This window comes from Tetrao urogallus (assembly GCF_951394365.1).
Source record: "Tetrao urogallus genome assembly, chromosome: 2".
NCBI classification, from domain to species: domain Eukaryota; kingdom Metazoa; phylum Chordata; class Aves; order Galliformes; family Phasianidae; genus Tetrao; species Tetrao urogallus.
The window spans coordinates 86,800,807-86,827,958 of NC_136814.1; the positions used below are offsets into that span (position 1 = coordinate 86,800,807).

Sequence of the window (27,152 nt, forward strand, 5' to 3'; positions counted from 1 at the left end):
GGCAGCCATCTTACTTCTGAAATTGGGTTTTATATTTGCCCATGCCAGCAAGTCACATTATGCTGCAAACTTGCACCCACACAGGGGTGTGCACAGAGACAGGATGGTCTCCTACTTTCCTCCTTTCCCCTCCATACAGGTGGTCAAGGAGCATCTAAATTAGTAGCAAAGGGGCAACTCCTAAATGCTCCTCCACAGCACCTGAAGCTCTGGATGTTATTTACACAAGGGAAAAACAGTGTAAGTCTTTCTTTCTCTCAGTAGCTAAGGTATGCTCTTTACAAACCAGTGAAAAAAATTTAAATAGGAATATTTGGCACATCAAATACCTAGTCCTTGCTCCCAGTACAAGTAAGAGATGTATCAGTACTCAAGAACATCCTCTCACTAGTGAGAGCTCGTCCCCATAATGCAGCCGAGGAACGGAGCCTTTACACAACCAAGAAGCAGAATTACCTGCACAAGGGCAGGAATACAAATCATATTAGTATTAGTGGTTTCACTAAAGCTATCCATTACAGTCTTATGCAGCATGTGGGTCTTCACTGAAATTAGCTAGAGATGGCCTTATGCTTTCCAGCAGATATGTAGCTGTCCTTTCATATTCCATCTCTGGTTAGGAAATGCAGGTAGCCTGTCTATCTACTTCTGTGAGTATTTCACCTCTCTACCTCACCCTCTTGTCATGCTTGTTTGATGTTTAACATCAGTTGTTTTGTATATGTGAAGATTCCTGATGGAGAATAATACTTATCACCACAAAATTTTCCTTATAAAGGAAAAAGGAAGAGAAAATGTAGAATGTTTGGATATAGCAAGCCCCCCATGCGGAAATTAAAAGAGAAAAAAATATTCTTTAAAAATATATTTTAAATGGTTATTTTCATCTTGCTGATTTCAAAAACAAATAAAATACTTATACATTCAAAATTTTAATACTTTTTAATTGGTAATTCTGCAAACTAAAACAAGAGAGAGTTTCTCCATTCTTTTATTTTTACGTTTTCAATAGCTTTCAGCCCTACAGCCTTTATTTTTTGTTTGTATTTCTTACAGAAAAAGAAGGAAAATTAAAAATGGGACAATGTGAAGCAAAAGGAATTCTTACAAGATATTGTGCTGGGTTTTTTTTCCAGATGAAGAAAGAATTTTGCACCTTTATCATATATTCATTTAATTTACTGTATCTCTCTGGTTGATCTATCTTTGATGTACTGAAGGAAATGAAAAGGGTGGACTTACAACACTAAGTTACATCTGTTAGCTACTCCAGAATACAAGTGTGAATAATTGTGAAATAAAATTTAACAATATATATTTATGAAATCTTCTTGTAGATTATTGTCCTTTCTTCTGATCCAGTAACAATACCAAAAGAAATTCCGTACATTCCCTGCTACTGTAACTACTGTAACCAATACAGTTATGGTGTCACATGCAAGTTAATACCAACGAATTCTCATTTATATTACATAATCAACTTTGGGCACAATGTCATAATTGCTTGGGTTCAGAAGTATGCTTTTATGTAACTTACTTCTTTGAAAAGCATAAATTGCATTCTCATATAAATAACCACTGAATATCCATTAAGGGACTATAGGCAGCTGCATAGTATTCCAAGAAGTTTTAAAATGAGAAAATTGTTTTAGATGGCTTCCATGACTTCATTTGTCATCAGTTTACAAGCAGGTTTGTTGCATAATTAATGTCATCAATTTACAAATGACCTGTAAATTAAATTATATTAATTATTGTTTTAATTACCACAGTATCTACAATCCTTACTTGTAGAACATATTTTTATTGTCTTGGGTACTTTATGAAGACAAATAAATGCTTCTATTTAATTTCTCTCATAACTCTATATGCATTCAGCACACTGCCTGTTTTGTAATTTAAATTGAGGTCCCATTGTCAGTGATTGCTTGCCAGGATTTCCTTCTGGAATACAGATTGCTAAACTGAAATGGAATATGCTGGATCACATTACCACTTCTTCCACCAATTTGTTAATGTAAGCCATCTCACTAAGAGAAGGACACCCTGAGAAAACCTCACTGCTGAAATATTAAGTACTTTCTTTTGAGGGTGCTTATTTGTTTGAAGGGCAGAAAACATATGTATAAATAATACAAATAAACAACAAATGTGTGCAGTGCGACATAGAAGCGTGTTGACCAACATGCTGCTTTGGTCAGAGCACAGATACACATGCCTCAAATTCCTGCTAAATATAGCTCTCTCACACAGGGCACAGCTAAAGCCATGAGCCCAGTTTGGAGAGGGGTCACCCAAAAGCACAGCTTGTTTTATGCAACGCCTGCTTAGACCATTTCCTATGTTCAGACTGAAGTTTGACTGCAGAACACATATTGTCTTGTACAAGAGACCAAGAATAAGGCCAGGCTGCAATGAATGAAATGACTGCTTAATGAGATGTAAGAAACTTCAGCAAATTTCCGTATCTCGACTTACAGCCACTATCGCAGTAACCCAGTAGAGATGAGCTGATTACTGAGTAATATGAGCTGCTGCTTATCTGAAACCTTTTACAAACAGCAGCAGATGATCAACCGAGCACCAGCTTCGTATCTGTGAAACTTCAGGGGAAAAGCTAAATCCAGTCCAAAAGTCCAGGGTGAAATTTCAGATCTGCTGAAGTTTGTGCCAGAATTCCCACTGACAGCTGTGTCTGGGAAGTTCCCCACACCGTACCCTGGCCCCATTACATGTTCATTGTATCACCTTGAACAAAGCACTTTGCTTCTCTCAATAGAGCAGCATGCACTAATACTCACGTGCAGATGAATATCTTTTGAAAATTAATGTCTGTAAAGCACTAGAAAGAGCAAATGACTAATAGAATAAAATCGTCATCTATTATTCAAAATGCAAGAGTTCATTCAGCTGAAATTTTCTTTTCCGTAATAATTCTAATTAGCTCTTCAGCCTGACAGACTTTATACAACTATAATTACATTTTCATACTGGTCTACACTAATGCAGCTGGGCAAAGTGAAAAGTAAGTAAAGATAACCTTTAATTTTCTCCATTGCAAAGGGGGACTAACATCACTTGCCTGTTACATGTAATTGATTTAATTAAATGCAGTTTGACTAAACACTCACCAAACATTGGCTCCTGAGACAACCTGAATCTACCAGTTTTATTTCAGGTAGCATCCTGAAAGCGCTTACTTGCTCCAATCTCCTAAAACTGCTTAGAAGCAACATCTTCCAAGCTAAAAACACCTCTGTTGTATCACCCCAAAATACTGTAGTCCCTCACTTATGCACAAACCTGCAGGAAGGCAGGCAGGCAAGCACACACTCAGCTTCCATCCAGTTACCTCCTCAGCATGTTCTCACTGTCCTCTTCTGTCTGTCCTGCATTCATTTCAGCACATAGATCAGTCAGAAAGGACCCCTGCATGTCTCATTTTGCACAGATTTTTTACAATGTGGCCAGGCTTGCCATCTGGTCTTGCACAGAAGGCACTCAAGAACGAACAAAAGCAGACAGGAAAAGATTAAAAGCTGATTGTAAAAGAAAATTTTAAAAACCTACTGCTATCTAGCCCACAGATAGCCTATCAAATACCTTAGCAGTCAAAACACTCATGGAGAAATGGGAGACACAGCCCAAAGAGGCTGTGGATGCCTCATCCCTGCAGGTATTCAAGGCCAGGTAGGATGGGGCCCTCAGCAGACTGATCTAGTGCTTGGTCTAGTGGTCAGCAACCCTGCCCGCAACAGAGGGGTTGAAACTAGATGATCTTTGAGGTTCCTTCCAACCCGAGCCATTCTATGATTATGTGATAACTTCTATTACATAATTCCTCTTAATTTCTTATCTGGAAAGCCACACCTAAAAAGTGTAGTTTTCAAATCAAGCATTGGGAATAGAAAGAAATCCCTGTTTATGTCTGAGCAAAGCGATTGGTCTTGGTAGATGATGCTAACGATGCACTTGTGTTCCACAGTAGCATGCATCAGCCACTTGCTCTTCATTTTCTGGAGATGTCTGAGCAGCTGACAGTTGCAGGAATTTCAGCCTTAGTTGTCTGTGCCTACAAATGCAGTGAGAGTTCCCCACCATCCCAGTCCATCTTACTGTCACCAGCACAGGAGAATCCAGCCCAGAGGAGCCCACTTGGTGCTGCCAACACAGCTGTCCTTACAAATATTTGTTGCAGAGCAGCTTCATTAACAAATCGGCGATGTTATCTTAAGAAATATATTTTGAAAGCAGGTGGTTCCCTCTATGACATCAGTCTCTATGTAGATCCCTGCAAGTCTTCTAATGGACCATTATCTTTGTATGATGAATTATTCAGTAATTCCAAAAAAAAAAAAAAAAAAAAAAAAAAAGTATGTATGCTAATAAAACAGGTGTTATGTTTCCAGAAAATCATAGCTTGAAGGCTGTTGAAGAAAAAATGGGATTTTAATACAGATCTCCAAAAGTACAAGCATGAGGTAATAGCAGAAGGCTTGAAAGTGTGAGTACAGAATAAGGGCCCCAGGGCTACAAGCACAAACTATTAGTAATAAATTATTGCTCACTACAGGAATGCAACCTTCTGTTTTGCTATTGAGGATAAAAAGGAAACAGAAACAGAACCCAGTGTATGTAAAATATATTGGATATGGTAAAGCTTGTATGTAACACACAATTTGCTGGCTAATGGAGAAAAATAAATGACCTCTTAGAAAACGTATCAAAATAACTCAAAGTGTTCTAAAAGCACAGAAGAAGTCAATGTCACTGTTAACATCGTGCACTTCTCTTTAAGCAACTGGATACCCAGACAGGAAAAACAAAAGGGATAGAAATGCAAAAATTGGTATAGGTCCATTTTAACTTTATTGGGAATGATTCATAGCAATTAGATCATTTGAACTTTAATTGTAGTTATCATTGTAACCAGACTAGTAACTGTCATGAAAGCCCTGGGTGCTTGTGAACTAACTTGTGTGTGTTTGTGTGAATGGAATGATGAGGAAGCATTAGCAGAAAAGATTAAACCGAGAAGATGGTAGACATGAAAGGTATTGCTTGGAAGTCCTTCCCAAAATAATAGGTGTGAGGACTAAATGTTGCTTTGGATGAATGAGAATTGAAACATTCAGAATACAGTCAACTCAGCCTGACCAAGGTCACCAGCACATACTTGTCACATCAATAATGGACAGCTTGGGTCACTTTGACCATATCCCAGAAGGTTATGGCTGCTGGGTGGACAAAGACAGAAGGAGTACGTGTACAGGATAAGAAAGAAGGAGTCCTAAGAGTAACTTTATGACCCCACCTAGGAGAAGCCCATGGCAAAGCAGTACAATTTCACACTTCTGAACAAAGGGTTGCCATCTGGGTCTCTGGCTGGATAGCCTCGAATCACTGTGGGAGTATGGCAGAGACCTTCCTGAGTGGGTAAATGCATCCTATGAATAGCCATCTGCTGTTAATAAGAACAGCTTCATATTATTAGTGATAATGGGTAGGCTTATAACGTGTTCTGATAAACACTGCCTGGGATGAGTACCTCCTTAAACTCAACTCTCTGTCATGGAAAATGGAATTAACAACATAATAACTCTGTGATTAGACTGCTGATACTGCAATTAGATTACCTACAAACTCTTACATCTTTATGTCTTCTACCAGACCCTGGAGGCTTGGCAGTAATTTGGGCACAACAGATGAGACTGAGCATTTCCTACCTGTGCAATGTTTCTTTTCATTCCAGAAGATTTGCTTTCCTGCTTTGTTTAGAACAACTGAAAGACTGGTACTCCCTCATTTTAGTAGCTGAATTTTGCAGGTGTTCATCAAATGCCTCCAGGTTAGAAGTTGTCTGTGAAGCCCCCCTGGACCCTGATGAAGATGTGCTGGATGAAGATCTCAGTGCTTCACTCCCAACCTCTTTTAGTAAGACCGCTTTAGCAGAATTTTAGAATACACCACAGCACTGGCAGTCCCACCGACTTCTCCAGTTACTGTTCTATATAAGACACTTCAACACAAATCATCCAACTCTGACTGCAAGAAATGAACAACCAGGGCCCACCAGACTGTAGTCACCTGGTACTGTGGCATTTATCCTAAAAATTTCTCCTCAGATCTGAAGGACTACAGCTTTGGACTCAAACTCATTCTTACCTCAAGCACTTTAAGCAAAGCAAACTGCCTCTTTCCAGGAGATGACACAGGAGAGCTTCAGGCATCAGGAAGTCAGTCTCTACTCAGAGACTTCAGCTGCCTGTGGGTGGTTTGGAAATGCCCATTCTCTCTGCCTGAAAACAACAGCTCCTGTCATTCTCTGCCACCCCAAATACAAACATCCAGCTCCACCTAGATGTTTTCATCCCTCAGAATTTCCTTTTCCTTTTTTTACTCTTTTATTACTTCTGTCTGACCTCAATCTACAGCAGTAATAGTATGTCTAATTTTTGATAGATTTTTTGAGATTTGTTTAAAAAAAAATCATTTTTGAAAACTGTTAAAACTAAGGGTTTTATTGTATTCAGGTTTTTTTTTGAAAGTTAAAGCATTTTGGCCCAGTTGAGTTTAATTAAAAGATATCTTTCAGTGAAAAGATAATTGATCTGATAGGGAAAAGAAAAAATTTGACGTTATTTGCTCCTGGCAGCACAGATTCTATCGAGTTGTCTCCCATGTTCATACTCTGCCATTATTAAAAAACTTTCATTTCCATTTCTTTTAAATCTCTGAAGCATGACATTTTCAATAGATACCTCCTTTTCCAAACCACTACATCTTGTGTCTGAGCATTTATCTTGCTAAGGAGCTATATTTTTGGAGCAGGAATCCAAAGGGTATGATGAAACACCCAGAGCTGTACAGCTTAGATTTTCAAAAGCAATGCATCTGGCACCCACATATCAATGACAGAGAATAGCACAGCTTTCACATTTTCAAGTTATCTCTGTGATTGATCATGACATACTCTCAAATATGATTTTCAAGATCTGTAAAGCCATCTGGCACCTGGATTTGTCATTTTTTTGATCAATCAGAAAAAAAGGTATGAAAGAGAGAAAGAGAGAGAGAGAAAGATGCTTTCATAGACTTCATAAAGTGTTAATTTAAACCTTAGTCTTTATTCACTCTTTTACGACTGGAATGAAGACTTACAGTTTAACTGCTGCCATTCCAGCAGGAAGCAGTGAAAGTCTTATACTACCAGCTAGCCCAAGTAGCTCATCTCCTTTCCAAAAGGAACAGAATTGAATCATAGAATCATCTAGTCTAACCATCAACCCGTCACTACCATGCCCTCTAACCATATCCCTCTGTGCCACATCGACACATTTCTTGGACACCTCCAAGGACAGTGACTGCACCACTTTGCAGGGCAGCCTGTTCAATGCAGCACTACTCTTTCTGAGAAGAAATTTTTCCAAATACCCAACCTGAACCTCCCCTGGTGCTATTTAAGGCCATTACTTCTCATCGGGTAACAAATAGGTATATACTCACTGATGGTTTACTAAGGATACACAGCATATTTTTAAAAACTTCAGATACTAAATTTTCAGCTTTTTAAGCAATTCATAGGAGGAGGAAGCTGTCATCTTGATCATTAATAAATAGATTGTTTCATATATCGTATATAATCAGCTGTAGGCTTTCTGTCAGAGGTCCTACTACCCTCTCAGTCATCTGTGCAAGCGATTTAACAAATAATCAACATGAGCCCTTCTACAAGCATTCTTACCTGCCCTTCACCAATAAGACTCAGTGGGATGATAGTTTGAATGTCTCTTTACCCAGTCTGCCATCCAAAAAATGTAGAGCACAGTTCAGAGAAAAATAAAAACTGAACTTCAAAAAGGCAGTGAAGAAATGTGTGTGATAAAGCCGATTTTCCTCTCCTCAGCAGAAATTTTCAGAGGTTCTTTTAACAAGCTATTTTCTGAGTAGGTCTGTGTGGGCCCAGAAGAATGCTGGCTACAAAGAGTGATTATTCAGGCACTCAGCTACTAACATGTAAGAAGGTAAAGCTGAATAGCTGTTTGCTTCTTCCACACACTCACAAGGGGAGAGGATGGTATACTTAGGATCTTGTTTTATTTTCTGTGCTTATCTTTAAAAAGCAGCTGTCTTTAAATATTATTTAACTTCAGCTTTCCCAGATGTCAAGAATAGAGTTTAACAATATCAAGGTCATTTTGATCTGGCAGTATTTGGAAGAATAGCTACATTTATTCCAATTAAGTCATTTTATTATTTTTTTTTTTTCCTAACAAAAGAGCTTGTGTGAAGAGCTGTCATTTTACAAACTTGACTTTGTCTCATCAAGAAAAAATATTTTGAGCTTTGCACACTGTATAGTCACTGAGCTGAATAGTCATGCACCATTCCTCAGATATTTCTGAGTGTAGGAAAAAGAATGGGAGTATATTTTCCAAAGTTGACTGTACATTTTGTACCAAGAACAAGTTTAATTACTTTAGCCAAGAAATTCAGGCAGTTTGCAAATTGATTTCTATGCTCTGTTCTGCCTTGGGCTTCATCAGCAGCCCTGTTCAAGGTCTTTCACTATGTCTACACTAAACAATAGTCCATAGCTAACCAGAGCTTCAGTCTTTACTGTGTGTTCACAGATTAACTACATCCACTTGGCATTGTTTTTCTAATCTTTTGTGACAATAACATACCTATTTAGCACATTACTTAACATCTTATTTTAGAAGAACTTTCACTTCTTCCTTTTTTGTCACCTGAATATATATGTCATCTATCAAAGTTCCCACTTGAGTCCAGTCAAGAAGTTCTTCATAACTAGGAAAATAATCCCTTTCAGATTGCTATCATTACCCTAAAGTCAAGTTCTCATTTTGCCCTGCAAGTGATATTTCTGTCAGAACAGAAATACAAATGATGCTGTTTGCTTTCATAATCAGGTTTTCCTTCTGGCTAGCCTTATGTTCTCAGTCTTACATCTCGGTGTCCATTAACACATCTGGGAAATGATATTTTTCTTCCTCCATCTATTTGTTCTTATAAATCACCTGGATTTCTCTCAACCACTGTTCTCTCCACTTTTAGTTTGCAAACTATCTATATCACCTCTAGAGTTCACAACATCTCAAGTAAGCCTCGGGAAAAGCAAGAAAACACTGTGTATCCACATGTTGGACTTCTTGACCAAGAACACTACTAATGCCAGGCTTCTAAACAAGAGTAACCCAGATTTGAGTAAAACCTTGTCAATGTTATATTCTGAAGTATTCTTTAGACTTTATGTGCAAACAACAAAATCTCTATAAATACCATAATCAAAAGGATCATTGCATCATAAAAAGGGATGGTGATTTAATTTTAGTGAACTTAAGTATACATATTGTCTTTTACTTCCTAGTGATATTTTCTTCAGAAGCTTACAGTATAAGAATACAGGTGATGACATGATGGAAAATGTTTTTAATCTAGTAGCAAAGAATACAGATTCGATACATGATTCCTACACGTTTGTTTTTTCACATTGCATCTTCACTTTTCAAACTATTCAAAGGAAGGCACTGATATAATAATCACCTCTTCAGATTAAAGAAATAATTGAGTTATCTTATTGCCAGAACTGCATTTTGGGAGATTTCATAAAGATTTTAATCATCTTAAAACTTATCAAAGCCTCTGTAATAACCAGTAGTAAAGTTGGTACTATCAAGGCTTATTCTAGAAGAAATTCAAGGTGTTTCATGAAGATCCTTAAACTACTCTCATCACTAGGGAAAACCGACTGCCTTCAAGCTGTGCATTAAGTGGCATAACTAATATGGGATGCATTTCCTTCTCTCCTCTTGTCCAGCAGCTTAGCATTTTGATATTTAGAAATACTGTGAAGTCATGGTTACCTTACGCTATATTTTTATACAAGCTAAAGGTGAATATAAATGCCTTGAGCTTCAAACTATAAGTGCTGTATTCTAAGATTCTACAGCCTTTCAAAGAGATTTCTGTTCCTTTTACCTTAGCAGAAGCTGAGCCTGCAGTCTCCTAAAAGTAGATGCAGGAAGAATGTTGCTTGTTTATTGCTGTATACTAAAATGCTAGGATTGGGAAGACCTTCAGATTAAATTGTTCAGGGATTTTTTCTTCACTGTGCACAGTTCTTTACTGAGAATTACTTGCAATAAGTCAAATTTTATCTGAGAATCCAGTGTAAATGGATTTCATTTCTCAGTGTGGCCTTAGCTTTGGAAATAAAAGAAATATATCTTGAATGCCAATTGAACATTATTTCTATCGTTACCAGAAATAGAGAAATACCATTTATCAGCATACTACATTATTTCAGTAAGAGCTTCAGTGAAGAGGTTCAATGAAGAAATTGAATGAATGAACAAGCAACAGACTCAACTTCAAGTTAGAGCTCTGGAAAATAATATTATATATGCATAATCTGTTACCAGCAGAGATTACTTTCTATTTTTCATCCATGTTCTGAAATCTCATGTTATCATTCTTTATCCCAGAGCATAGAAATCCTGCAAGCAATAATAAGAAATCACAAGTATTTCTAATGTTTTGACATCTGTATGCACAAAGCAACATGTAGCCTGATAGCTTCATAATGCCCTGTGAACATCTTCAGAGGTTTATACAACACAGAAGCATATCCAGGCTCACACTAAAATATGAAAAGTTTTAAAACCTTAACACTGTAAGTCCAACTGCAGCCCTTGTAATTTTATTTATGCATGCTTTGTACTAAAGCTTCAGGTTATTTTAAAATTATCTCAAACTGTTTTTTAAGAGAAGAATGTCAGTATACAATTTCTGTCAAATTCTGTTTCTGTCTTTCTCATAGTAGTAGATTTTATGTTCCTTCTCATTAAGTCTGTTTCCTTAGGAAAAAAATAAATAAAGATAAAAAGGTGACTAAGAGTTCAGTCAGTTCAGTCTTGCAAACATTGCCCAGGTGAGGTTTTGATTGCAGCAGAAGCTGCAGGTCAAGGGGAGAGCTCAGCCACTCCAGAAAAACAGACGGTGGAAGTGTCTGCAGGATCAGTCCTCTTATCTGAAATGCCCTTTCTCTAACTTCTAAAGGAAATGTAACAACAGATGTAGTTTATCAAAAAGACAGCAACCTCATGTGGTAATGCCTTACAGCTCCCGTCTCTGATTTTGCATCTGCCCTATCTGTTCAGTCTTGTTTGTTAACTAGCCAGAAGTTGGCACTGAAAAAGTAGTTGGAAAGCTAAGGAAGTGAAACTAGTTATTTTTGGAAGTGACTCAGAAGCTCTCTTGTACCAAGCACTTATTTTTACTCTGCTTTCCAGTAAAGATCCTTGTAGGAAATTACCAGATATAGTAGTAGCTGTTAACTTTCTTTCATTTAAAAGTTTATACCTTTAATTTCAGCAGAAGAAACCAAACACTATGTTTGTTGCAGCTGAATCTGTATTGCTGTTGTACATAGGAAATATTATCTGCTTTGCAGTTCTGAAGTGGACCAGGAATTTTTCATTAAAGTATTTTTTTCCACATAACAAACAGTTTGCTTGAACAAAGTCTTTTAACAGAACATATTTGCTGTTACTCAGTTTTTATCTAAAAGATTCTGTGAATCCAGGATGGACTAAATTGTGGAAACACCAAGATGGACTGACAGAACTGATCTGAAAATGTATGTCTTTGAAAAGCAAGATGCAAGCATACTTCAAGTTTCCTACAGTGCAAATGCACGCTCCATCTACCAGGTAATTAGCTATTTTCAGCTGTCTCTTTCTCAGATATTTTTCAGCATAAGCTTTGAAAGATGATATCCTCAATTAGCTTCTGAAAACAAACTGCCAAAGGCTGAAACCTGCCTTCAGATAAAGTTTTCTTCTGGCCAGAAATGCCAAACACAGACACAGAACATTGTAGAGGTGATATAACGTGCCAGGACTGCTGAAAGAAATAAGCTCAAAGATGCTTAAGTTGAGTCCTTGTGTGGAGGAAGCCCATTTGATGAGTGACCAAGAAGCTCCAGGCAAATTTAGGAGAACATCACTAGTACCTGCCTTTTATCTGAGTGAAGCAGAGACCCATGGCAGCACTGAAGATCACAAACAAGCCAGAAGACTGCAGCTGAAGAGTCTGAACCGAGGAGATGTCATCAGCTCTTATTCTTCTTGCAAAACAAAACAGTTCAGGAAAGCACGTGGTTGCAGATAGATTTGAGGCCATTGTGAGGCATCTTTCTTTGGCTAGAACCTCAAACATTAATCAGAGCACTCAAAATGAAGAGGCCACTGGCATGCTTTCTGTAGAAAGTGTGTGTGTATAACAAAAGGATAATGCTATGTGGGTGGAGGTGAAGTGTCAAGAATTTGCGATCTGCTTTAGCAAACAGAATTTATACTTGTCCCGTTAAAACAAATTAGGTCTTTCTGTAGGCTTCTTATGATTACCCAGGAAAAACGTAGATTTTGTGTCAGTTTTTATGATGTTTTTGAAATAAAGTATAAATAATATGTACTGTGGAATCTTTGCACCTGCCTACTTGAAAAATATGCTTCATTTCATGAAGATTAATTAATGGCACAGAGCCACAAGAAATATGCCTGTTCATATTACAAGCTAAAATTCTAAATGATCGGCTCGTTTGGATCCTCATAGCTGCCTAAGAAATCGATTCAGAAGTTGCTTTTCTCATCCAAGCTCTGCCTGTCTGCCTTAGAGCATATTCATGTGGTTGTTAAAAAGTTATCTCGTAGCTGAGGTACAGATAATGAGCTGGCCAGCTATGGGCTGTTGGGATGCTCAGGCAGGAGGAGTTACAGATTGCACACGGCGTGGGCTCTCTGCCACATCCTGGAGAGCTCACCATACTTCTGTGCAACCCCCATGACCATCCATCACTGGCATGATCCAACCCTGCCCTTCTTTCTGTTAGGTCATGGGCTTCTTTACTTGCCATGTGAATTCCTTTCAGCATCCCCTTATGTGGTATTTGAGGGTGAGTGGTACAGTCTATTCTGTCATACTGATTCTGCTTTACACAAAGGGTTAGTGCATAATTGAAGCAGAAACTAGAAACTGCTTATCCAAAGTCCTGATTTTCTGTCCTGAACAATAGATAGCAAATTCTATCTCTTTTATTCACTCTGGCCCAGTGAGCATTGAAATTATGTAAATGACTTGAAATACTTTTATCAGGAGAAACTCCCTCACTTACTCTGTGCCTAAGGTAATAAGGTACTGTAATTCTCCTGAAAATTAAGAGATCTGAGTTCAGTTCCTGGCTTTGTCATGTTCTCATACACTTCTAGCATCAGCTATGAGGCACTGCCTGAGACACAACGTTGGCAAGATGGAACTCTGGCTGATCCAGCACAGAGTTCTTTATAGTCTCATTCTGATATCTAGTTTAGAGGCCTAAATTTGGAAAGAGTCACAGCTGAGAATGCTAAACAAGGCCTGTTTTCCTGTGGCCCAGTCTCATATGCTTACCACTTATACAGGCCAGGATTTAGACTCTTTTCTAAAGCTGACTTCTCCTGGACATTCCCTCAGGCTGCTCCCTACATTCAAAACTGGTTTGCGTTCTTTGAAAGAGGAAAAAGCCTTAAACGATGTTGAATCTAATTGCAACATCTTCAATTGGCAATGAAATCAGATGTACAAGAGTATCTCTCAATGCTTCATGCATTTCATATCAAAACCAATAAATGGTATGTATGTATATCATTAAATAAATGAATAAGTAAATAATTGCGTTCTGAAGGAGATACTAAGGGCAGTGCTAACCAGTTAACTGAAGCAATATACAATAATGATATTACTGTCAAGGAATATGTCATAAAGAAGTCAATATGATATCCATGTTAATACCTACCAAATTTATTATAACATCCAATTAAGAATCACAGGTCAATATTTTGAGTAGCTAATGATAAAAGTGACATTGGTAATAACACCATCACTTATCAAGATGCGTTAATGTCAGTTTGCTTCTGTCACTGTCAACAGGTAAAACATATAGAGATAATCCACTACATATGTAGCCTTCCCCTCTCTGTCAACATCAACCTAGCATATCAAATTGTTCTAAAAAAAAAAACACTAATCAACATGCTCCGCTTTAGAAAGGTGATATGCTGAAGATATCTAGGAAGCTGATGAATAAATAACAATAATAAAACCTCAAGCACCACAAGCAAGCAAAGATTCTTCCAAATGTAGATATCAGAAAAGACTGACAATGATCGAAGCTGGACATTCTAATCATTTTTAGAATAAAAAAACCCTCCGATTTTAGTACCACAGACACTTAATATGGTAACAGCAATGTAATAGAAATATTTGATTATTTATACAAGACTTTGAAATATTTTTACAGATTTACTCCCAGGAAAATTTTTATAAATAGAAGAACTCAAGGAGGAGAGATGTGTTGCATCTTTCATTATCAATAAATGATACCCAAGTAGCCTTTAGTACAAGTTAGCCTTTAGTACCAACATTCTAGCCTAAGTAATGGTTTTTCAGTCATGATAGCCTTTATAAAATGAAAATATATCACTTAAAGAACCAGTGTGAATTGTTTTTTCTGTGTCTATGTGCCACCTTCAGGAAAGATAGTCCCTAAGTTTTTCAGCTCAAAAAGCAATTGGTATCCTGGGCTAATTCTGGGTAAGTTGTTTACAGTTCTTTGCTGGAACAGGCTGCCCAGAGAGGTTGTGGATGCCCCGTTCCTAGAGGTGTTCAAGGCCAGATTGGATGGGGCCCTGGGCAGCCTAGTCTGGTATTAAATGGGGAGGCTGGTGGTCCTGCATGTGGCAGAGGTGTTGGAGATTCATGATCCTTGAAGTCTCTTCCAACCCTGGCCATTCTGTGATTCTGTGTATGTCTCTAACAAGTTGGAAGTATTCTGAGATACTTCATCTCTATTTAAAGAAGCTCCACAGTGTACCACAGTAGTGGTAATAGATGCTCATATCATAGTCACAAAGCATTGTGTTCATGTGCCATTCGGATGGAAGGGTGCCAATACAGCAATGTACCTGCTGAAATCAATGAATAAATCAGGTTGAAAGAGGTGGGGTAGAAATGCTAGGAACACAGGTTTCTATGTGATTTTTTTTTTATTTTTGGTATTGTTTTCAGTGAAGAAAGAACTTCAAATTTTGTCCAAAATAAGCTTATGAAATAGTTTATGCAAGGTTACATGGAGATCTATTGTTCTTAGAATCATAGAATCACCAAGGTTGGAAAAAGACCTCCAAGATCATCTAGTCCAATCATCCACCTGCTAGTTCCTCACTAAACCACACCCCTCAGTACAATGTGTAAAGCCAGTGAGCAGCCTGGTTAAGAGAAGCATCTGCTTCCTTTCCATGACCCCTCCTCTCTCAGACTACACGTACAGCTTCTCTTCAGGTTGGCTCCATGCAGATGATGTGCTTTCTTTCCTAAGGGCTACTGTCCAGCTTTCTGCTTTCCCTTAAGTAATGTAGATTTTCCCCTCAAAGAACTATGTCCTCTGTGCAAAACAGTCTGCCAAAAAAAGAAGAGAGTGCTGGTTTATCTCTATAAGAATAAACCAGGAAGGAAATCAGATGAATCCTTGGCCATCAGCAATCAGACAGAGTATTTGAATAACTTATATGACTACAAACTGGGTGCACTGCTAGGAATTCAGTGCTATTGTCAATATTTTTGACACATGTCCTGGATTTCAGACCTGACTCTGGCACTTTGTAGCCCTAGGCAAGTCACAATCATGCACTTATCCTCATACAAAAAATATTTGCTTTTTCTCTTGCTGATGCATCCACATAGCAAATATAAGGTATATCAGGTGAGATGTAACCCAATCCTTCTCTATCCTAAAAAGGAGTATCATTGTCTTTGTGTAGACGGTGTGCTCTATGAAATTAATCCTTTTTAAATGAGGAAAGCTACTCTTTCTGTTCACATTTTATCTTACAAGGTGCCTTTTTCTCAATCTGAATTGCTCTGCATTATGATTTTCTAACAGAAATGGAAAACTAATTGAGAACAATCATCTGGCTCCTCTGTTGCTGTAATTACAGTAAATTCTTGCAAGAAATTATGCAGAAATTATGCGCAGTTCCTGCATAATTTTACTGCTTGAATTCATACTCAATGAAGCACTTTATGGAAGTAAGTAATATTCAAGCAATGAGAGTTGGATATTCAGCTTGCTTTCATGAATAAGGAATAGGAAAGTGGTTCACTGTAGTCCCAGTAAAACTTTCACTGATTCTTTGAAGGAAGATAGAGTGACTGGTCTGATATGCAAATACATATTAGCTAAATACTATAATCTCCTTCTGAAAATTACTATCAAGAAAAAAAACATTTATTAATTATACACAATGCACCCCATTAACATTAAGCACTTTCCTTCGTGTTTCTTAAGTCCTTTTTCACAAAACAGAATAGAGTTTCATCAAGAAAATAGATAGTTCCCTTTATCACACATCCAAACCTTTTTGAATATGTGATTGCTCTCCATCTGCAGATGTCATGTCACTTGGCCTTTTTTTTCTTTCCTGACCAGTGTTTACCAGATCATAGCCAACATTCTGAATTCCCAAACAGAGCAAAAAGGGTAGCCATCCAGGGCTATTTTCTTTCACAAGATAATAAAGGAACATACAGGTCAAACCTCACTACAGCAGTAATGCCCAAATGGCAGTGCTCTCTACTAGGAAAGGGTTATGGTTATTACAACATGGAAATTCCAGTACATAAATCTGCATAATTAAAAGTACAAATGGAATGCCTTCCTAATCATTTTATCCTTTATTGTCCAAGTGAGAAACAGCTGGTTAATTTGCCAGGTGTACCAGAAAGAATATTCAGGACATAATACAAAATCTAATTGTGTTATATGAAAGAATGACTGAAGAAAATGTAAGGAAAAAAACATTACAGAAGAAAAAAAATCCTACTATCATTAAATGCTGAAAGTCTCTTTAGAATTTAACCTCCCTGTGCTATCAATCAACCAGAGTGACTGTTAAGAGAATATAACACAGGAGCAGGAATGTTACTGCTTTTTTCTTGGGACTTTGCCCAGATTCCACAGCACATTTTCTCTACATTTTTACATGTACTTCTGGACTCCCTGTATGTGGCTCTGGGCAGCCTGGTCTGGTGGTTGGCGACCCTGCACAAAGCAGGGGGGTTGAAACTAGATGATCATTGCAGTCCTTTTCAACCCAGGCCATTCTATGATTCTATGGTTACACCCTAGAAGTTCTTATTTCCATCCATTGATTCATTGTACCAGAGGCCTAGACAACCTATTCAGGTGCAAGTGTAGCTGTCTAAACTGATGAGAGATTAATCACATCCCACTGACTAGCCATGTAAAATAAATGGGAATTTCTGTATTCACATTTTAGGGAAATTAAAATGAGGCAATTAGAGATCAGACTAAAGCAGTAGCAATGGAAGAGCTGCAGCTTCCACTGGGCCTACCCACTGTCACCTCTGTGATTATTTCAGAAGACCATCAAGCATAAAATGTCATAGAATCATTAAGGTTGGAAAAAAGCCCTAAGATCATCTAGTCCAGCAGTCTGTCTCAAACACTCAGAACTTGCCATCCTTATCTAAAGTTCACAGTGTAGCTCTTAAATAAATTCTAAGAAGCAGTCCAGTCATTTATTTGCAATTTCTGTAATCTCATGGTGGCACCAGAAATTCCTCTGGGAAGGAGTGCTGAAACACCAGAACAACTGAAAAGTGAACGTGAATGTTTTTCTTGTTTGTTTTGAAGAAACAAACGAGCTCAAAAAACAGGAAGGTCCCCCTCTACTCTGCTCTTGGAGGCCCCATCTGTAGTACTGCATCCAGGTCTGGAGCCCCCAGTACAAGAAAGACAGGGAGCTGTTGGAGACGATCCAGAGGAGAGCCATGAAGATGATCAGGGGACTGGAGCACCTCCCCTACAAAGACAGGCTGAGGGAGCTGGGCTTGTTCAGCCTGGAGAAAAGAAGGCTGCGGGGTGACCTCACTGCAGCCTTTCAGTACCTAAAGGGAGCCTACAGACAGGAGGGGAATCAACTCTTTGAAAGGGTAGATAACAACAGGACAAGGGGAAATGGTTTGAAGTTGAGGAAGGGAAAATTTAGATTGAATGTCAGGGAGAAGTTCTTTACAGAGAGAGTGGTGAGGTGCTGGAACAGGCTGCCAGAGAGATTGTGGATACCCCGTCCCTGGAGGTGTTGTAGGCCAGATTGGATGGGAGTCTGGGCAGCCTGGTCCAGTACTGAATGTGGAGGTTGGTGGCCCTGCATGTAGCAGGGGAGTTGGAGATTCATGATCCTTGAGGTCCCTTCCAACCCAGGCCATTCTGTGATTCTGTGAAAACATAGCATAGGAATGCCAGAATGCACTATTAGAAAAAAAAAAAATCATTTGTTGTTGTTAAAGAAGTTGCAAAATTCAGATAAGTCAAATGCTAAAGCTTCTTAAATGCTTATTTATTGGCTCAATCTATAATAGTTTATGTCCTTGGATCAATTTTACTCTCCTATCTTTTCCACTGAGAAACATTTAAAATCAAAATATCATTTCCAATTACCTAAAAGAATCCAGCAGTACAGATTTGGCATCAGGATCAGTAAGGACTTGACTTCAAAAGGGCAACATCAATTGCAAGGCAGTATGTTTGTGCCAGTGTGTGGTATGGCAGCAACAGATTCCTCGGCCGTCAGAGAGATCAAATTTTTGGAACAGACTTGGGATGGCAAGGTCTCAGCTAAAGGGACACATGCTGAGACTCACTATCTCCTGGGTGCAGAGACAAACTCCCCTCTCCCCTGTGCCCTGGGATCATCTCTTAGTCTCCAACACACTATACACCATGTAAGGACAACATTTGCTTTCCACCTTGCTTCAGTTACGAAAGAAAAGAGATTTTTCTATTCACCTTGCCTTGTGTTTTTTCACATTCTATTTTCTTCTCTTACACTGGCTGCTAAACACAAACAAGATAGCATTAATCAAAAAGTTCTTATTGACCTTTCTAAAGGAAGCTTCTTTACAGTCCAAATGGAATACTTTCTTCCCATCATCCATTCTTTTAGGTTATAAACAAATCTCACATAAAGCCTGTGGGCACATCATGATATCAGGCATTAAAAACAGAAATCTAGTCTTAAGCATGTTTAATTCGATGAGATTTCCCTGCCATTTCTTTCTCTGATGTAAGAGCACCTTACCTACCATCTGCCCAGAGGAGCTGAAGGATGTTTTATCTGGTGAGTAATTTCCTAAAGCACAGTAGTTTTCTGAGATTATATCTGTTTCTTCTCCCTTAGTGAATGACTTCAGAATGATATTCATCTGATCAACTGTAAAGATCTCCAAAATAGAAAACTAGATCTGATTTGTATTCTTTTTATATGCAACGGAAAGAAATAGTCACTACTGAGATGCAGCTCATTTTGCACAAAGGTAAATGTCTGAAATTGTGTTAATTATGCTCTGAAATTCTGTTGTAGTTTTTTGGTTGGTTGGTTGGCTTTCTAATTGATTGTAAAATAAACTGAGGATGACTCACTCAGATGTACTTCCTACATATATAAAAGAGGGGGCTTGAAACCTGCCTAAACAACATTAATTGAACAGCTCACACTCAAGATTCCCTGTAGCTTGTGGTACTGAGGGCAAGGCCATGTCTTCTGTAAAATTTGTAGAAAAGGAAATATATATAAACCTCCATTTTCCCTTTGATGCACTGGATTTCTGGTATAAGATTAAAGTTGCCATGAGGCAACACGTGACTATATCATACAATCAAATTTGGAATGGTTTCATAAGGACATAATTCTGTAATGAATCTCATTGCCTCCGGAAGTTCCAAATGCCAAAAAGAAAAGCTGAATTCAGAGATCAAGAAAATACACACACAGCTAATAGATCCTACAATTTAAATTAAGGCTGGGAAGAACATGAAGGTGCAGAAATATGTTTCCTCATGCCTTTTTTCCTTAAGTATGAACTGCAGGAATCAGTCAAGGACAGCATACTGGGCTAAATGGACTTTAAATTAAGCCACTATTTTCTTTCTTAATATCTGACATTCTAATATTGACAACACTTTTCTTATGGCAGAGAGTCAAGCAAAGAATGTTAAAACCACACCTCATACATAACATAATTTCTAGAATTACCAAACACTGGCTAAGCCTTACTTTCACACCAAGAAACACATCCAAAACACAAAATGCAAGCTGTTACCCCACCTGCTCTTACAGTCCAACTTCAAAATATTTGTGCTTGGCTCAACTCTATACCCAATGCATTATTTTGGAACACATATTTACTGGTAAGGACAGTTACTGTAGGAGCCAAACATGTCCTTGATATTAACCATTCTGTTTGTCATCAATATGAGTCATCAGCAGCAGTCTCATCTTCCATCTTCATGGTCAAAGTTGAAAAATTACTAAGAATAGCAGCAGAACTTGAATGCAGAGTGCTTTTCTGGGGAACACAACACTGGGACTCTGACTAATGCTGCTAATTGAATTTCTACCTCCATCTTAGAGGAAGAAACAAACTGTGGGAGGTAATATAAAATAAGGTTTTTATAACGCTTATTTTTACTGTGTAATTCCTGTGACATATGTAATCATTACACAAAACCCATTTGCAAATCTGCAATTTTTTTCCACAGAACTAACCACATGGAGGTAAAAATCTGGAACCTGGTGATGAGCTATCATCACAACACAAAATAGCACATAATCTCTGGTGAAACTCCTTAACTTGCTTCTGATAATAAGATACTTCATTTATGGAATAAGACTTTTTCTCTTCCCCCCCAAAAGCTTTTCAATTAGCCATCAGATTAACTACTCTATTTCAGCAGTGACTGTTCCTACGTGTAACCAAGTCTGAACACTTATGAAAAAATGAATGAAATGGACATGCTGCACTTTTCACATCAAAGACTTTTCTAAAATGACTGAGAAAAGTCAGTTAGATAAGAAAATTTGCCACATTAGTTAAGGCAGACTCTCTTTAAACTTTTCTATCAGCTCTGAAAAAAATATGTATAAAAAAGAAAAATCTGAATAAGTATCATAATCCTGAACATACCCTGTGCTTAGTAATCCAGATAGCAACGATTACTCTCATCTTCCCCTTCTCTGGAGATATTCAAGACCTGCCTGGATGCCTACCTGTGCAGCCTGCTATAGGAGGCCTGCTTTGCAGGAGGGTTGGACTGAATGATCTCTGGAGGTCCCTTTCAGCCCCTACAACTCTGTGATTCTGTGATGTTCAATATAATTGATGCAAATTAATTATCACTTCAGAACTGGTTAGATAAAGACACACACGTACCAAAAATGCTCAAATGCTGCTATAAACAAGAACAAGTTACAGCATTTTTTAAGAAAATCCTTCAAAACACAACCAAAGTTTGTTGTTTTTTTTTTTTTTTTTTTTAATAATAGCTTTTCACTGAGCAGCCCAATGTGTGTAGAGGGCCCAAAAGAACAGACAGCACCAGGAGCGGTGAGTGTTTCAGTAAGCAGCTGGCAGGTTAGGGTAAAGCTGTGTTTGATAGTGGTAAGCTCTGGAAATAACATTTTAAACATTGACGTTGTTATTGTCTTTTGTTTATTTTTAATCAAAACAGAACAGAACTGTTTCAGCTGCTTCAGCTGCATTTGTAGAAAGGGAGCCACACAAAGCTGAACACTCATAACAGTGAGAATCCCTTTTCTAGCAGCACATGCAGTCAGCGCTTTCATTCATCTCTGCATTAACAACCAATCACACAGTGCCTGCAACAATCATTGCCACAGAGTTATCAAATTTTTCAGCTGCAAATCCTGATCCCTACAGAGATTAAATCACAGAAGCAACCCAAACAAAATCAGTGGAGTGCAGCTAATGAAGCGTGTACACAGATCTGCACAAAGTCAGAGCCCTGAGTATTTATCAGGCACCAAATGGGCTAATAACCAGATGTCGAAAGAAAGCACAAGTAAAAAGAAAGAAAACAGCACCACCATATATATATATCTATATATACATGTGTGTGAGAAATGAAAGACAAATACCAATAAACTTTTGTTAATATAAATGACAGAAGACAACTGAAAGGAAAATAAAAGAATCAAACTGTAACCATGGAAGGTCCCACAGACAAAGAGGTCAACTGAAAACTCTAGTTTATGTTATTTGATATTATTCCAGGCTTATTAGTGCTGACAAGAAAGCAAGGCTGTCTCTAGAACAAACTGCTGGACTGAAAAGAGGTACAAAGCTTCATAAGGATGATCATGCAAAGCTGCCCCACACGTCAGGTGTGAGTTGTGCCGAGGGACACGAGCCCTCGGAGCACGTCAGGAGAAACAGAAAAGTCAACAAAATCCACAGCATATTGCCTGATGCTGCTGAGTGAGAAGGAAGCCTGAGAGAACTGAGAGAACAGCAGCAGAGGAGGATGGTCTGATGCCATATAATTGTTAACCATGGAAATAATAATAGTGAAATAAATCAAGCAAAGAGCTGAAGCCTTCTTGCTTGAAGGTATGATGTACCATCGCTGGCTTCCTGAGTAGAAGAAATACATCTCCTCCTTATACAGCCACTGTGGGACATAAGTCTTCTTTATAACTATCCACATCTGTTTATATAGATCAAAATAAAACAATTCGGGTAAGACTGAGTAACAAGTGCTATCAAGTGTGTTATACAGAAGTGCTAGGGGGAAGGGAGGGAAATCTTGTTTACAGTTCAGCTAGGCTCAGGCACGATAGTCAATGGAAAAACCTGTTTGAGTGGAAGGAAAAGAGCTGTCCCCAAGATCAACCCCCTGGAAAGCTGTGCTGATGAAGTCAGAAAGCAAATCCTCACACATCCAACAGTCTGAAGAGTTTGGTCTCCTTGCTGACATCCAAGACCCTGCTACATGCGAAAATGCAGGTGGCTACACTTCACAACTAAAATTTTACTTGGAAGAGGCTTATGTAAGTGTTTAGAGAGGGATTAACAGATGTTAGGAGAACTCTTAAATGATAGGTTGTTACGAACGCATTAGCAGAAGGAGTTTCTACAGGCTTACAAGCTACCTACAGGCATTCTGGCAAGTAATCTGTGAATTCTGCAAATTTATTCACAAAAAGAGAGATAAAACTTAGTATTAGATGTAAATGATGTAGTATTAGATCAATAAAATGCAGTCATTCACTTCACACTCCAGTGAAAAGAATAAGAATTTGGGAGAGCCCATCAGATTCATGATTTTCTGCTCTTGTTCTTTTTCCCCATGTTTCTTGAACTTTTTTCTTCACATTTAGTTCTCTACTATTTAATTTTATTCCTTTTATTTATTTAACCCATCATCTCTTTTACTGTTTTTATTCATTTTTAGTATTCATTCACTTTTTTTCCCCTTTCCTTCATTTCTCCCATTTCAGACTTCTATCAGTTTTTCCACCACCTTCTCACATGGACTTTTAGGGCTCCCAACCTCTCCGTTCTTGCAATCAGCTTTCTTCCCAAGCTTTTTCTAATGTCTACAGCTGCAATGCTAGAATGTTTGTATTGCAACCAGAGCAATTCAGTCACTACCGCTACAGTTTTTGCATCTTGCTGCAGCACTGCCAACTACATAGATGCCTCTCAGGCCCATCTCAGTAGTTTTCCCTGTAGCACACCGTTCACTAGCCCACTGCACCATGAAATACCTAAGTTCTGAAGTTCCCACCAAGAGCAGTTTAGCTTAGTCAAAATAGCACTTATGCCTCAGAAGTGGTCATAGGTTCAAATTTCAGCACTGCTTCCTCCTTTCATTGTGCTGTACGTTGCAGTACCTGGAAAGTCATGTATACCTAAATGTAGGACAATGATGTCCTACTACTACTGCTTGTCTAAAGGAGCTAATGCCTTGGCCCAGCTGAATATCAAAGTGCTCCTTTGATGCCCAAAGCCAGCTCGTGATTTAATAATCAAGTGTTACATGCTCACATTTCCTGATCAGGAACACTCTGATGCTGCATTGCAAAGCTAGGTGTTGCTGAGCACACCCAGAAGCCAGAGGTATTTCTCACTTTTTTTATGGCATTGCTGTTCAGCAAGAGAAGGACAGAGCTGGATGAAGCATTGCACTGATGGATCAGAAATGTAAACTTAGCACATGAGAATAAAATGAAACAACTTTGAAAATAACAGGCGACTACAAATAACCGTCCCTGAGAACTAAATGGTTGTTCTGTGTCTATTTTTAAATGTGAAAAAGTAGATTTCAGTTTGTTTGTGAGTTAGTAGCTCCAAATATCATTAAGCATTAATAGCATGATACCTTACTGGTCATTACAACCTTTTTCTAAACAACTGATGTTAACACACAGCTAACAAGCATAAATATACTTTACGATGACTGTTCTGTCAGATATGTTCCTTGAGCACGAAAGCAATAACAAGGAAATCTTAGCTAAATCTTAAATTTATGATGCAATTTAACATTTAAAACTTCATTAAAAGTGCTTCAAAACATAATAACATGTTAGTACACGTAAGTGCATTACATGGGAATGGCTTGCTTATAAAATCCACACATTTAAACATGCATTTAATTAGACAATTAATTGGATGTTCAGTCAGGAATTCAAAGAAAAAAGTGAACTGATCGCAGTCTTCTAAAGATTACTTCAAGATCATATAAAGTAGGGTTCTTTATACGTATTTTCAATAGGAGCTTAAAATAAACATCTGAAATTGACTTGAATGACATTTATAAAGAATTCAGATGAAGAAGTGAGAGTACAATAGCTTGTGCTCTGAGACGAGTAGTCATTGGTTACATATTTGCTCTTAACCTTGAGCTAAGAAGCCCTGATGTAGATGATTCATGGGTGAAATTGCACAATACATCATATAAAATTGCAATATTAGTGATCCTTACGAAGATGCAAAGATAATTACTATTTTACTACAACACAAAGATTTTGCATTTCCACTGCTTTCCAAACTGAAAACATTTTCAATCTTGAATATTATCTGACAGTTCACTCCAAGATCAATAAGCTTGAGCACTAAAACTTCCCTCAAAATTCCCACCTAATCCTGATAAAAAGCAAATATGGCTGGGACATGCATCAGAAAGGCAAGATTTTTTCAGCCACACTCGGAGCAAGTCATGGTCCCTTCTTTTGAGCACAAAAAACGTTGTGCTGAACATAGAAACACCTAATTGTACTTCAAAATATCTCTGGATTCAGCTATGAAAAGGAAAACTGGCTTTCAAAACAGATTGTCAGCTCTGTTTGCACATCCTTCCACAAATACTTCCATTATCTGCTTAGATGAATACAAAAAAATATATGTTCTTTATGGCTTGGTGCCTGTTCTGTTCTTCTGCAGTAAGGACATATTACATTCTTACACCACACAAATCATCACTTTGTCTAACATAGTTAAAATTCATGAAGACATAGATATACAAGTAACCACAGATTTACTGGAAAATGATCAGTGCCTCAGAATGGGTTACCTGCTTTGAAAAGGACTTAAATCTCTTTGGGGTCATTGACTTAACCACCGAAAGCATTCACATGCAATGAATATTTGATATATCCTTGCATTACATAGAAGCTGCTGCATAACTATTTAGAAGTTGTGCCTTCTCACAGACATTACAATTAAGATAGCTACAATCCATTGACGATGATATATCTCTGCACTTAGGAAGAAGACAAACAGCTACAGAGCTGAGCTACAGCTTGCCTGAGATATCTCTGAGATTGATTACCCACTACTCACATTCCATGCAAATGACATTATTTTAGAGAACATTATCCAATTGGAACAAGTTGTTTTTGTTTAGCTCTAAATGAAGACGACCAAAATACTTTAACCTTCTCCTGCATCATTAATGAGGACATATTTAAATCTGTAATATTTTGTAGCTCTTGTTTTGTTTGTTGTATATTGTAGATTTCTTGTAAAACACCACTTGTCTATGAAATTGCTTATTGTTAGTATTAATTTTCCTGTGTTCTGCTTATACTGCAGAGACCACCGTGAAATCCATTTCCACGACACTCACACCTGCAGTACTCAAGCCCTTCACAGCATTCCCACGGAGCCAAGTGGTGTAATTATTGCAATCAGGCAAATAACTACATAATGCCTACTATCCACATGTTTTGAAACAGCTCAACCTTGTCTCTAGTTTAGGGGCCTTGACCATGACCCTTCCAGCAGTGGATAATTTCTCAGAGCACCTTGCTGTGCATAGAGACATTTTCCCAACTCATCCCTTCGATTGGCATCCCGTGGGAGGGTGGAAATGTCACTGTTCCTTTTCTTTTGACATCACAGCCACTTGGCCTGCGTTTTCAGCATTTGACTGGAAGCACATGCTCTGAAAAATGTAAAAAACATTCAGCTGGAAATAGAAGGATGATATATTAAGTTTCATTTTACTGCATTTTATTTATAAAATTAGTGAAGACAATCATGGTTTTGTTTTGATCACATCATATCCTGATGTAGCTGTTGGATGCAATTCCTAAGTAGAACCGTTGTTTGAGAATAAAGAAATAGTCTGTAATCCTGTTACCAACTTTTGTGTCATAACATTTAGGAATAAAGGAAAGGGAAAATTAAATTTGCTCAGATAATCCTAATTTTCAAACCCTAAAGTGCAATTTTTTTCAGTAGTGGATTTTTAGAAGCTATAAATACAAGAGCTCCTAAAAACGCCAGGCAATTTATTGTATGATGCAGCATTGAGTCACCGCAAGTCATTGGCAAGGTTGGCAACCTTGACCCCCTCAGCCCTGACTTCTGCTCCTTAGGAGCAGGGGAAGAACTGTAGTTTAACTTGGCTACAGAAATAATTTATCATTGCAGTCCCTCAGCACATAGGCTTATAGACTTTCTGTCCCAGAAAAAACACTATAAACCAACCCACCCTGCAACAAATAACCAAAGCCCCTAACTTTTCTTGTTATATATATAATGTATATAATATATATATAATACCAGTGTCTGTTTACCTAATGGATTGCAAATAACAGAACTAGAATGAAAACTGCTCTATTTTCAATTGATATCAGCTTCCTAACATCACTGAAAATTTTATCCATCAAAGAAAAGGGGGAAAACTTATAACCTTTTCCCTG

At 37.9% G+C, this 27,152-nt stretch overlaps 1 protein-coding gene across 1 annotated transcript in view; it reads right to left on the minus strand.

The window, feature by feature from the left end:
* MLIP (muscular LMNA interacting protein) overlaps nucleotides 1-22,918 on the minus strand; it is a gene marked incomplete at both ends in the record, with an annotated part of 78,916 nt that extends 55,998 nt beyond the window's left edge. The window contains one exon of the mRNA XM_079532503.1: nucleotides 22,838-22,918. Coding sequence (XP_079388629.1) covers nucleotides 22,838-22,918 — 81 coding nt within the window. The remainder of the gene's footprint in view (nucleotides 1-22,837) is intronic.
* Nucleotides 22,919-27,152: the final 4,234 nt, after the last annotated feature.